We start from the raw sequence: 13,386 nt of genomic DNA on the forward strand, positions 1-13,386 counted from the left end.
ATTAAATGATTTCAGCAAATGGCTGCAATATAACAGAGTGAAACATTTAAGGGGTTCTGAATACTTTCCGTACCCAATGTATATATATGTATGTGTGTATATATATATATATATATATATATATATATATATATATATATATATATATATATAGCATTTCTATTCTATCATAAAACTGTTGTGACATATTCAGTGTTTTGATACTTCCATCTTACGTCGCTCGCTTTCAACGTTAAAACGGATGCTTCCCGCTGGAATTCGCACTCAGTAAATTCCATAGATATAAATACGTATCTGTGGTAAATTCCACCTACTTTGATTTGATCGGTAAAGTAATCCATGTGACATCATGGGTTCAATCGTAATTTTACAAAGCTACCAGAATACTTTTTGTACGCAAAGAAAACAAATATAACGACTTTATTCAACAACTCGTCTCCTCCGCGTCACCCTAGCACCATTTTGAATTGTATCCAATGAATGCAAACGTTTTGTTCAAATAAAAGCGTAAAGGACTTAATTTCGAGGGGGGACGGGGGCGGGTTTCAGTTTCAACTTGTTAGGTTTTTTTAGAAATTAAAGTGATTTCTCTATTTTATCCATTCAAAAGACTACAAAAGCGATCCCAGTTCTGCACATCAACCTATAGCGCAATGTAGACTAAAAACGTAACAATATTTGTCTGTTTCGCTGCGCAATGCCGTCTTTTTTTGCCATAATAATTGCAGACTACAGCTAATAGAAATACTTCTCTATCGGTGCGCGTCCTGCTCCTCACAGCACAAATTGCAAAAGTAGACAGCAGTTTTTGCATTATAACAAACTAAATGTAGAGACGATGTAAATAATAGATTCAGTATGCAGTGCAGAGAGCTTCATTCATTAAAATGCACGTTTGTGAGATAGCCATGAACTAAGACAAGTGACAGTTTTTAATGATTGTAAAGTTTGCAATAAAGAGTTTGCAGAAGTGAATTTGAATTTATACAACAGTTTTATACATTTTTGATTTTATAAAACATTAATATTAAGTGACTTACATTTTGGGAACACTGTAGTCTGACTGTATTATATATCGTCAACAAACTTTCCAAAGCAAAGGCACAACTCAACTGAGCCCTTGCGCATCTATTTGTGTATGAATTAATCAACTTTTTTGAATCGGTTGAATTAAAGAATCAGTCACAAAAACGTTGACTTACTGCCTTTTTCAGTTTCATTTTTTAAATATAAATTGAGTTATTTAAATTGTTTAATATTTCTATATTCAAAACTTTATATTTAAAACATTAATCTCATAACATTGTTATTATGAAATGCATTAATGCCACCTCTGAATCTTATCAAAAAATCTGCAAATATTCCTCAATGCCACATTTCTGCTCTTCTGTGCTATGCAAAAGTGAATTGTTGTTGCTGAGTTCATTTGACTAGTAACTTATTCTTCCGGATTGTTTTGTATTATTTGAATTTAATGAATTAATTATTATTATTATTATTATTTTAAAACTTAAATCAGAATTTTTGTCACAAAAGATGACATACATTTAGGTTTTTTCAGTAGGAGCACACAACATAGGCCTACAACCAATCTTTAATTTGGCCATAACTGCAGATGCCTGTCTTAATATCCAAGAAGGTTTAGAGAAAATATGAAATAAGTTTAATGTTATTATAGATTATAAAAGGTTTTATAATTAAATGTAACCAAAAGGACAATTACCATTATTAACCGCACCCATCCCCCAAGCTAGAGCCCCCCCATAGTGAATTTTGGCATGGGAGTTACCCTTTAAGTAGATGTTGATTATTTAATATTGACTTGCAAAGTGAGTAAATATATGTCTACATGCAAATATGTTACTGTGTATAGTTAAAATCCACTGTTTCTTCCAGTTCTCCTGTTACAGACAGCAGCCCATATGAAGTCCGGCGTGCACAAGAACTGAACAATCTGCTAGGGCCGAAAGGATCCACAAATGCAATAGACTTGATCTGTGACCTTCATAACACCACATCGAACATGGGTCTCACACTCATCCATTATACAACAAGTGACTGGGTGACCCTGCACATCTGCAAATACTTACAGGCAAGAACATCACAAGCGTGCTTCAATAAACACCATACTGGAAATTAAGGTCAGTCGTTCTCAACTGGTGTGAGATTTGACCCAAAATTTGACAGATAGAAAGGGATAAAGAATGTTTAAAAAAGAGTAATAGTTTGGATAGCAAAATAAATAATTGCGGCAAAATGCCAAGTGACTATGTGGAAGATTTTCATTGACCTTCATTCAATATAATATATAGAATTATGTCTGTTTATATGAGAAAACTATTCTACTATTATTTACTAGTACTCTTCTGACTGTGGGTAGAAATTATGTGCTGAAGATTGTAGTGACTAACTATTTAAAGCTTGGAAAATACATAGCCATGTAAAAGAACTTGGTCAGGAGCCAGAAATACACAACAGCTATTGATAAACCTTCAGGAACTGTTCTGTCTTGAAACCCATATATGGTAAAAACTGTCTGGTCCTAAAATACAATGATGTATAGATGGTTTACAGTGACAGTATTAGGAGTATATATGTGAGTACAGAACACATGTTCAGGAGTTGTCTTTGCAAACATAATTTGGCTTTGTTGCTTGTTTAATAAAGTCTTACTGGCTTCAAAACCTCTTCAGAGCTTTTATTTTGAGAAAGGAAAAATTCTTCTACAACTACTTTTGGATTACATTTAGATTACTTTTGACCTAACTTGTTTATAGATTTGAATGGGATTATTGTTAAAGAAAAAAATGTATTTAAAATCCATAAAAAAGTAACTGTAATCTGACTGTAATCTAATTACAAGTACTACATTTTTGTAATCCATGTAATTACATGTAATCCAGCACTAAAATACACAATAATTAATGTAAAATATGGGTCCTGAAGAAAACCAGTTGAGAGCCACAGACCTAGGTTTTTGTCTATGTGCCATTTTTGCACCTGTGCACGTGTGTTTTGATGTTGTGTGTTGTCATGTACACATTTAAGACTAAGATAACCAAAGTGCCTGTGAGAGTGGTGTTACTGGATATCCCGATTAGTGACTCTTATTCCGTGGAGTCTGTATCCAAGCATGGCTTTTGTAAGTGATGGCGATCATCTCATTGCATTTGTTTTGGGTATCCAACCACAAATGCACATTAAGATGACCTGTGTTTCTTTAGCAATAGAGGTTGGGCCGCAGCCCCATGGTGTCGTCAGAGCTGACATCTATATTGTTATGAAAGAGGCCATCGACTTGACAATAGACTGGATCAACAAATTCAACTCAGGTACTGTAGGCCCTAAACAGATGTGGGTTATATTTGTGTGTTCAAAGTGTTCTTAACTTCCAATTATGTTGTTTTCAGGAACGGTGTTTGAAGGCGGGAATGTGGAGACCTTTAAGTATATCAAGAGTGTTGATTATCCCAGGGATCCAGAGACTCGGACTCTCACCGCTGCCATTCATCCTCAGCTGCAGGTGCTGATCGTTCTGCTGTTTATTATATTTAAAAAATCTCTAACGTGACCCTGGACCACAAAACTAGTCATGAGGGTTGATTATTTTAAATTGAGATTTATACGTCATCTGAAAGCTGAACAAATATCAGTTTATTATAGACGTTTTTCCTAAACACGGAAGTAAGTCCGACTCTTAACTGAAAGAATGCTTTGCATTTCCGGTCTGCATTGTTTCTAGTCGAATTAGGGTATATTCCGAGCTAATAAACTAATGTTAAACCTATTAAAATGTTTTTAAAAAGCACATGGCTCCATAGCGCCATCACTTGGCAATGACCGTCATTTGTCAGTGCCTCACTTTAATGAGTGTGTAGATGACACGAAGCAGCGGACGTTAGCTACATTAAAAACAGATCGATGCTATTTGAATGGGTTCCTATGGAAACCGGAACAGAAAAGCATTCTGCCTGCCCCATAAATTGGCTGTAAAAAAAACCCCGTCTCTGTGGTCAGCCTAGGGTCCGAGATACGCCAAAAAAAACAATCGGTGCTACCAACCATTCCACAGAAAAAACGACCCTAGGCTGACCACAGAGACGCGTTTTTTTTACAGCCAATTTATGGGGCAGGCAGCGAGCGGATCGTGAAGAAAGGTCAGCTGAATGTGACACTTTATGTTTCAGGCTTGAAATCGCTGATACAGCCTTTAATATCTTAATGATTTTTGGCACAAAAGAAAAAACACTAAATTTTTACCCAATCAAATCAAATAAAATATAATCAAATAAAATATTTCAAATTTGTTTTTTATTTTAAAATAATTTATTGTTTAGATTTTAATGATTTATGATTTTCATCAACTCATAAACTCTTTAATTTACCTCAGTTTGGGAAACACTACAATAATGCTTTTGATCATGTTAATGTTAACAGCATATTTATTTTATTTTACTTTAATCATTTTTTAAACAATAATCCCATTTAAAGGTCAAAAGTAATCTAGAAGTAATCCAAAAGTAGTCAGATTACATTACTGACTGCATTTTTCATCATCAGTAACAGACTACAAGTTATAAGCAATCAACACTAATGATAAGGTATTAATTCATCATGGAAGTATTTGTTGCAATGCATTTATGCTGATTTTTATAAGAGTTAGACAAAAATATATCTATATGCAAATGTGACCCTGGGCAAAACCAGTCGCAAGGGTCAATTTTTTGAAATTGAGATTTATACATATTTGGCCAAGATTTCAACTATTTGAAAATCTGAGGGTCTTTAAAAAAAAAATGGAGAAAATCTCCTTTGAAGTTTTCCAAATTAAGTTCTTAGCAATGCATATCAGCACTCAAAATTTAAGTTTTTATATATTTACAGTAGGAAATTTACCAACTATTTTCATGGAACATGATCTTAATATCCTAACGATTGTTGTCATAAAAGAAAAATCAATCATTTTGACCCATGCAATGTATTTTTGGCTATTGCTACAAATATACCCGTTCAACTTAAGACTGGTTTTGTGGTCCAAGGTCACAAATATGCTCTTTAAATCACAGAATTAATCACAATAAAATGTAAATGGGCCTAAAAAGGCCAAACATAATTATTTTCTTAATTTTGATTGTGATCTAGACACGTATACGTGAAATACACCCAAACTCTAAACTGTTTTTAATTATCCTTTTTTAGGACAGAGACTTCTGTCTACTCAAAAAGGGTGACCCATTATTTTTGTCATTTTCTGGAGAAACTGTGAAGTACGAGGAAGAAGAGCCACTTCATCCTTACTTTATCAATGAGGCTGCCTACTACGAAAAGAAAATCGCTTTTCACTTGGGAAAGAAGATAATGCTTGCAGTTCCAACGGTGCAAGTGCAGAAGGACTGAAGGATGAGAGAGGAAAAGATATAAACCCAGCATGATTACCTAAATCAATCAGATGATTTTTTACTGAAATGATTTTAACAATCACATGTAACTCAGGTGTACACTATGTACTTATTACAGCTGTATGACAATGAATGGCTCATTTATCTGCTGCTAAAACACAAGCAACAAAGTTCTGGATGAAAAGATATTTATTGTGACCAGAAATGTTCACTTGACAGGAGTGTGTACAAAACTGTATAAAAAAGGCAAAACCGTCTGGAAGTATTTCAGACAACATTATAATGATGTCACAGTGGGCTGTGGAGCATGAGGTATCCTCTTGACCGTATTGCTTACATGCTGTTGCTCTTGCCTGGTTGCATTGAGAAAATTAAGCCTCTCGTGGGCTCGGAATAAAAATACAAAACAAAAAGCACACTCACTTGAACAAGAGTTCAAATATTACAGCACGCAGAATAAACCACATGGCACAATGAAATCAAGTGAAGCTAGATGTGCACGGCGTGATTTTTACCACTAGGTACGATTTCTGCAAAATATGATCGACAAATCTACAACCCACTGCAAGTCATCAACAGATTTTTATGTTAAAGTGTGCGTAATATATGAGATAAATGACTGCAGTAACTGGATGTTTTAAGTTACATGTCTACATGTGACATGGAAAATTAAAATTGTGCATTTGCATTTAATGTTTTGAGTGTCAGTTTTGATTGATTGATTGATGAACTTTATTAATCCCAAAGGGAAATTAAATCGTTATCCCAAAGGGACAAAAAGGGAGTTTTGGCTTTATATGCACTCATTTTGATGTCATATCACACTATGCAGTCCTCAACTGAAAATCTGCAAATACAGTTGAGGTCAAAAGTTTATATATACCTTGTGGAATCTGCAAAATGCTAATTATGTTACCAAAATAAGAGGGATCATACAAAATGCATGTTATTTTTTATTTAGTACTGAACTGAATACGATATTTCACATAAGACGTTTACATATAGTTGAATTTATAAAAGATACCCCGTTCAAACGTTTACATACACTTGATTTTTAATACTGTGTTGTTACCTGAATGATCCACAGCTGTTTTCTTTTTGTTTAGTGATAGTTGTTCATGAGTCCCTTGTTTGTCCTGAACAGCTAAACTGCCGGCTGTTCTTTAGAAAAATCCTTCAGGTCCCACAAATTCTTTTGTTTTTCAGCATTTTTGTGTATTTGAACCCTTTCCAACAATGACTGTTTGATTTTGAGATCCATCTTTTCACGCTGAGTACAAATGAGGGACTCATATACAACTATTGCAGAAGGTCAAACGCTCTCTGATGCTTCAAAAGGAAAAACTATGCATTAAGAGCCAGGGCTGTTTTTAAGGCTTATTTTGCCTAAACATCATATAGTTTTCATTTACTGTCCTTCAGAAGCTACAGAAGATATTTACATGTTTCTTAGAAGATAAAAATAAGTTACAATTACCCTGATCTTCAAATTCAAAAGGTCCATAATCATACAGTCATTGTTGGAAAGGGTTAAAATACACAAAAAAATGCTAGAAAACCAAAGAATTTATGGGACCTGAAGGATTTTTAAAAAAAAAAACAGCGGGTAGTTTAACTGTTCAGGACTCATGAACAACTATCACTAAACCAAAAAATACAGCTGTGGATCATTCAGGTAACAACGCAATATTAAGAATCAAGTGTATGTAAACTTTTGAATGGGGTCATTAAAAAAAAAAACTATTATTTTCTCTTGTGGACTATATCAGTAAACATCTTTTATGAGAAATATCTTATTCAGGTATGTAAAAATTAAAAAACAACATGCATTTTGTATGATCCCTCTTATTTGAATAAAATAACATTTTGCAGATTCTGCGAGGTGTATGTAAACTTCTGATCTCAACGGTATATAGAAAACAACATAATAGTGAAAAATTACATAACGTGCACCAGCTAAATGTTTTATATGAAGTATAAATACATATATAAACCACAGCTGAGATGGTTTCAAATTGCTAACTGAACCATCACAAAACACATCCTAAAAGTTACTAAACAAGTACATAAAAAATACATTCTCAAAGAGAAACTAAATGGTAAACAACGGTATAACCAATGCAAAGCACGAGAAAAAATAATAAATAAGCAAACCAAATGTTCAGGAAAACACAAAAGGCTCAAGTGGTTAATGCTTGTGACAGATACAAACATTTAGTCTTTCAGGCCAAGGCAAAACCCTATTGCATCTTAGGATTGCAATGTGCTTGTAAAATGCAATTGCTTCAAGATGTCACTGAGTGCAGCTACAACTCAGGCTGAATAAAAAAAACACAAGGAGATGAAGCTAACCCTAACACATTGAAACAAGTTTAGTCAACAAGTGTGACTAAACAAAAGGTGAAGCCCTGAATAACTACTGTTTAGTGTTTATAGATGCTTTTCTGTTGAGCGAGAGTCTGTGAGAAGTCTAGTTTCTTATCTTCAACGGCACAGATGCTAACAGAGTGGTTAAAAAGGCAGTTATATAATAAGAAGATCCTTCAAGAGATATATATTCACAGGAGAGTGCTATGGGTGGACGGCATTAGTTAACCTACTAACCTACTTTGAGCGGCGTGTTCTGACTATTTCCTTCATAACTTTAGCTTGGTTAGTGGTAAAAGCAGTCGCGAAAGCGAACATGGCTGTGTGCTTTCTGTAAAAGCGGACAATCGCTTCGGCGACTCTATAGTCAGTTCTCTATAGCCTAGGCGACCCTGTAGGCTGTCATTCGAGTGTAGTGTTGGCGGTGGCTTCTCGCAGCCCATATGAAGAGCGCGGCAGCCATGATTTGCAGCGGAGACGAGACCAAGGCTAAAAACAAAGACCAGCCTAGTGAATAGTCCATCCCTTCGGGCAGCTCAGATATTTCGTGTAGCAAATGGACGCCTGCGAGGAAACAGCATACGGTGCCCAAAGAACACAGGCCTGGGAAAACAATATATAGGTCAATTTTATTTTCTAGGAGCTGTGGATATACAGGCGTTAGCTGTTATTAGTGTCTTACCAGCCAGCAGATGCAGCAGCCCTACGAATAAAGTGGGAGTGATACTGCGGCAAAGGCAGGCACACACTCCGATCAACGTCGCAAGAAACACCAGCCCCACAGAGATCAGCGGTAAGAGGAACTGACATTTCCACAGGTCTTCAAAACATAATGACAAAGCAAATGACTAAACATCCTGGTACTCACTGCGGCTGCTTAGAAGGATAGTTCACCCAAAAATGAAAATTCTGTCATTAATTACTCAGCCTCATGCTGTTCCAAAAACTGTAAGACCTTCGTTCATCTTCAGAAGACAAATTGAGATATTTTAGATGAAATTCAGACAGCTTTCTAAGCCTGTATAGACAGCCACGCAACTACCACGTTCAAGGCCCTGAAAGGTAGTAAGGACATTGTTAAAATAGTCCATGTGACATCAGTGGTTCAACCGTAATGTAATGAAGCTACAAAAATACTTTTTGTGTGCAAAGAAAACAAAAATAATGACTTTATTCAACAATTTGCATCATGGTACTCTTGTGAAATTGTTGAATAAAGTCGTTATTTTTGTTTTCTTTGCGCACAGACGTTATTCTCATCTACCACTAATGTCATATGGACTATTTTAAAGATGTCCTCACTACTTTTCTGGGCCTTGAACGTGGTAGTTGTGTTGCTGTCTATACAGGGTCAGAAAGCTGTCGAATTTCATCAAAAATATCTTAATTTGTCTTAAGGGTTTGGTAATTAATGACAGAATTTTCATTTTTGGGTGAAGTGTCCCTTTAAGATAAATTCTATATATGAATGATTCTTGTTTAAAAAAAGGAAATATATTGTTAAGACAGTGTCTGGGGAATAAACAATTATTAGTGAATGGAATGAGCATTAAAAACAATATTGAGAACTGCAGGTATTAAATGGAAAAATCATTTTATGTCAGCATGCTTTTATTATGTGTGCTAGTCAATAAGACGGGCAATACAGTATATATTTATTATTTTCAATGTTTTTGAGATTTTAATGGGAATATAAAATTAGGCAGCATTTTTGTAAACTATGTTTAATATAAATAAAAAGAATTAAAAATCTTCCCTATATATCAAATGTTTCTGGTCTAGAAGATTTTTAAAATATAAGTCTCTTATGCTCACCAAGATTGCGTTTATTTGATCAAAAACACAGTAAAAGCTTGCTCAAGAGTTTTTAAACAGTACAGCAAAAGCAGTAATATTGTGAAATATTTTTACTGTTTAAAATAACTGTTTTCTATTTGAATATATTTTAAAATGTAATTTATTCCACTGATCAAAGCTGATTTTTTTGCAGCATTACTCTAGTCTTCAGTGTCACATGATCCTTTAGAAATAATTCTAATATGCTGATTTGCTGTTCAAGAAACATTTCTTATCATTAACAATATTTAAAACAATCGAGTATTTTTTTCAGGATTCTTTGATGAATAGAAAGATCCAAAGATTATTTATCTAAAATAAAAAGCTTTTGTAAGATTAGACACTATACTGTTTAAAAGCTTGGACTTGAGAAGCTATTTTTTTTTTTAATTAATACTTCTATTTAGCAAGGATGCTTTAAATTGATCAAAAGTGATAGAGTGATAAAGACATTTATAATGTTACAAAAGATTTCTATTTCAGATAAATGCTGTTCTTCTGAACTTCCTATTCATTAAAGAAACCTGATAAAATTCTACTCTTTTTGACATAATAATAATAAATGTTTTTGAGCAGCAAATTAGAACATTAGAATTGAATTACACTTTAAACTATATTCAAATAGAAGGCAGTTATTTTAAACAGTAAAAATATTTCAAGATTTTACTGTTTTTAGATCAAATAAATACAGGCTTGGTGAGCAGAAAAGACTTCTTTAAAAAAAAAAACATTAAAAATCTTGCTGTTCAAAAACTTCTACAAAAAAAATCCCTAGAAAGTATGGGTGTGTGTATTTGATTGATTTAGAGTCAGGACGTACATGTACGCAGCAGGTCTTCTCCGCTGTTAATATTTCCTGGAGACTTGTACTTGGATTCCCACTGCTGTGGCAAAGTAAAGGCCTGACATTTAGTCACCATTACTGGATCTGGAAATAGAAGAAGCGGAGAGTGAGAAGAGAGACAAAGCAACATGTAGTTAGCATCCATTTTTAACTTTTTAATGCATTAAAAAAAAAAAACGAAACTCCTGTCAGCATTTACTCACCCTCAAGTTGTTTCAACCCTTTATAAGTTTATTTCTTCTGTTGAACACAGAAGAAGAAATTTAGGAAAAAAAAAAAAAAGATCAACAACCATTAGAGATTAACAATATTCTTTAAAGGAACACTCCACTTTTTTTGGAAATAGGCTCATTCTCCAACTCCCCCGTTCAAAAATGACCAACGAGTTTTGATATTGTTCTATTTAAAACTGGACTCTTCTGTAGTTATATCGTGTACTAAGACCGGTGGAAAATCTAAAGCTGCGATTTTCTAGGCCGATAAGATTAGGAACTACACTCCCATTAGGATAGTCAAGGAAGTTTGCTGCCGTAATATGGACGCAGCAGGCGCAGTAAAATCACGCAGCACATGTGCAAATGCTAACCTAGCTGGGAACTAATTTCAGGTGCTGCGTGATATTACTCCACCTGCTGCATCCATATTACAGCAGCAAACTTCCTTGACTATTACGCCGGAACGGGAGTGTAGTTCCTAATCTTATCGGCCTAGAAAATCGCAGCTTTAGATTTTCCACCGGTCTTAGTACACGATATAACAACAGAAGAGTCAAGTTTTAAATAAGACAAATATCGAAACTTTTTGAACGCAATGCTATTGGTCTCATAGTGTTCAATGATCTATGCTAAGCTATGCTAAAAGTGATATCGCCAGAACAGGAGAACGGCTGAATGGATTTCAAAAGGGTAAAACTCAACTTATTAACTCGGGGGGAGTTGGAGAATGAGCCTATTCCCAAAAAAGTGGAGTGTTCCTTTAAAATATCTTCTACTGTGTTCAACAGAAAAAAACTAAATTAATACAGGTTTGGAATAATCTGAGGGTGAGTGTATTATGACACACTTCCCACTTTTCATTTTGGGGCGAACTATCCCTTTAATGCACAACTAATAAAAAGACACAATCATAATTTACAAAGTGGAACATTCTCCTCTCACCAGGCTCTTTAAACCAGATTGAGTCTTGGGGCACCAGAATGCAGCACCACCAGAGACCCAGTGTGCCGTTGAGCCGGAACAGGGCGTTGCTGTAGATCCTCTCATCCCTTTCCTCCCCCTCAAAGTCCTGCCGCAGGGTCTGGAGGTCCGAGCCATTGTTGGCATCATTGCTGGCCGGCTGGCTGTGGTACTGGTACCAGTGCTGCGTTCCCATTGCAACGGAGAGATAGACGGTGGCAAGCAGGCTCAGCACGGAGCCGATCACCAGCGCAGTGGCATATCGGTTGTCCACCATGGTATCGATAATGTAATATAAAAAGACTTTATGTAGATTGCCAGCAACTAACTCTTTAGTAGATGAGTGTGGTGACTGAGAAGAACGATCATATCATTTGTACGGTTTTTGATGACTAATGTTGCTTTTCATCTTCCTATCTTATTCAGTGCAGAACGTCAGATCTCATCCTCGTGGACATAATCCTTCTTGAGATCCAAAGAAGTGCATCATCTGAAACAGAGAAGAGTGTGATTAAATCTCAAAGTAGTCAAACATAGTCTTGTTTACATAAGTAACAAGTTAATACACTTTTAAGGAGGATTACGTCCCAGGATTTGCCAAGGTTTGCCACAGACACTCCCAGTTTTAAGGCATTTTGCCATGTAGCTAGACATTATGAGCAAAACCTGACTACTGTATGACTCTGAAATAGCTGAAATAATTTGCACTTATTATTGTATTACAAAAAACAATGTAATAACAACAAAACAAACTGTGCTTAATCACTTTACTTGTTGACCAGTCAGTGACTTACGATGTCAAATGGTATAACAACAAACTTTAAAATAATATTTTTATGTTTAATATTTATTTTTCATTTACACAAATTATTTACGAGTATTTTAAATAGCATATTTATCAAATAGACTTATTTGTCTAATTAAAAAAATAAAAAACAAAAGTAAACAAGTCTCTAAAGTGCTCTTGACCAGATCGATGTGTATTAGTATTAATTTACCTATATTATACAATCCTTTTGACAGCGTTTAAATGCACAAAGCTGCTTTTTATCCCATATATAATTTAGATATATTTTATTGTCACAACAGTCTAATGTTTTTCGTAACGTTACATCAAAGTTGTTTGACGTTGGCTAGCATTAGAGCTAACAGGCTAGTGTGTTTTAAGCGACATATTTGAGACTTCCGCGAATTAAAATACAAAGTATTTAAACTTTAAGTGTTCTGTACTTTCTATAAAAAAATGAAACATCCTATTTATGTTTTTGTTTAAGGCAGTAAAAGCTGTAAGATTGTCACTTACCATATTGCACACACCCTTCGCGCTGACGACGACTCCATTTCCGGTTACGCTTACGAATGCGCGCTCACGTCGCAACCTCTTCTTCTTCTTCTTCTTCTATTGACTTTTTATGGCGGTTGGCAAACAAACGATAGGTGCATTCCCGCCACCTACTGGGCTGGAGTGTGGACCCTTGATATCAGGAAGAATCTATATTATATATTCATAACAAAAAAAAAAAAAAAAAAAAAAAAAAAAAATTATATATATATACACACATACATATATACACATATATACATATATACATATATATATACATATACATACACATACATACATACATACATACACACATACACAATTATATAAACCAAAATTATATCTTTCTAAATCCTGTGGAACAATTCAGTTTTTTTTAAGTATCTCATCAATGCTTCATATATTCTTTTATGATTACCTCCATTATTTAGCAGAGTTTTA

General features: G+C 34.6%; 2 protein-coding genes across 2 annotated transcripts; one reads left to right on the top strand and one right to left on the bottom strand.

Annotated features, from left to right (window-relative positions):
• Positions 1 to 1,900: 1,900 nt before the first annotated feature.
• LOC141336059 (N-acyl-aromatic-L-amino acid amidohydrolase (carboxylate-forming) B-like) lies at positions 1,901 to 6,092 on the top strand. The gene is made up of 5 exons (XM_073841565.1): positions 1,901 to 2,092; positions 3,049 to 3,142; positions 3,225 to 3,332; positions 3,411 to 3,523; positions 5,200 to 6,092. The coding sequence occupies exons 1-5, from the start codon at positions 2,024 to 2,026 to the stop codon at positions 5,395 to 5,397; spliced, it is 582 nt and encodes a 193-aa protein (XP_073697666.1). The 5' UTR covers positions 1,901 to 2,023; the 3' UTR covers positions 5,398 to 6,092.
• Positions 5,571 to 12,990, bottom strand: cldnd1b (claudin domain containing 1b). Its single transcript, XM_073841564.1, has 5 exons — positions 12,925 to 12,990; positions 11,604 to 12,111; positions 10,423 to 10,530; positions 8,449 to 8,586; positions 5,571 to 8,369 (listed from the first exon to the last, which is right to left on the bottom strand). Exons 2-5 carry the CDS (start codon positions 11,896 to 11,898, stop codon positions 8,149 to 8,151), a joined length of 762 nt encoding a protein of 253 aa, XP_073697665.1. The 5' UTR covers positions 11,899 to 12,111; positions 12,925 to 12,990; the 3' UTR covers positions 5,571 to 8,148.
• Positions 12,991 to 13,386: the final 396 nt, after the last annotated feature.

This window comes from Garra rufa, chromosome 6 (genome assembly GCF_049309525.1).
Source record: "Garra rufa chromosome 6, GarRuf1.0, whole genome shotgun sequence".
NCBI lineage: Eukaryota > Metazoa > Chordata > Actinopteri > Cypriniformes > Cyprinidae > Garra > Garra rufa.

What these genes read in the sequence shown, in the direction of transcription:
- LOC141336059 (XM_073841565.1), top strand. Translation starts at nt 2,024, where the DNA reads ATGGGTCTCACACTCATCCATTATACAACAAGTGACTGGGTGACCCTG. An exon ending in GATCAACAAATTCAACTCAG is followed by an intron (nt 3,333 to 3,410) that starts GTACTGTAGGCC and finishes TGTTGTTTTCAG; the next exon opens with GAACGGTGTTTGAAGGCGGG. An exon ending in CCATTCATCCTCAGCTGCAG is followed by an intron (nt 3,524 to 5,199) that starts GTGCTGATCGTT and finishes ATCCTTTTTTAG; the next exon opens with GACAGAGACTTCTGTCTACT.
- cldnd1b (XM_073841564.1), bottom strand. Translation starts at nt 11,898, where the DNA reads ATGGTGGACAACCGATATGCCACTGCGCTGGTGATCGGCTCCGTGCTG. An exon ending in AATCTGGTTTAAAGAGCCTG is followed by an intron (nt 10,531 to 11,603) that starts GTGAGAGGAGAA and finishes TTCTATTTCCAG; the next exon opens with ATCCAGTAATGGTGACTAAA. An exon ending in GCTGCTGCATCTGCTGGCTG is followed by an intron (nt 8,370 to 8,448) that starts GTAAGACACTAA and finishes TTGTTTTCCCAG; the next exon opens with GCCTGTGTTCTTTGGGCACC.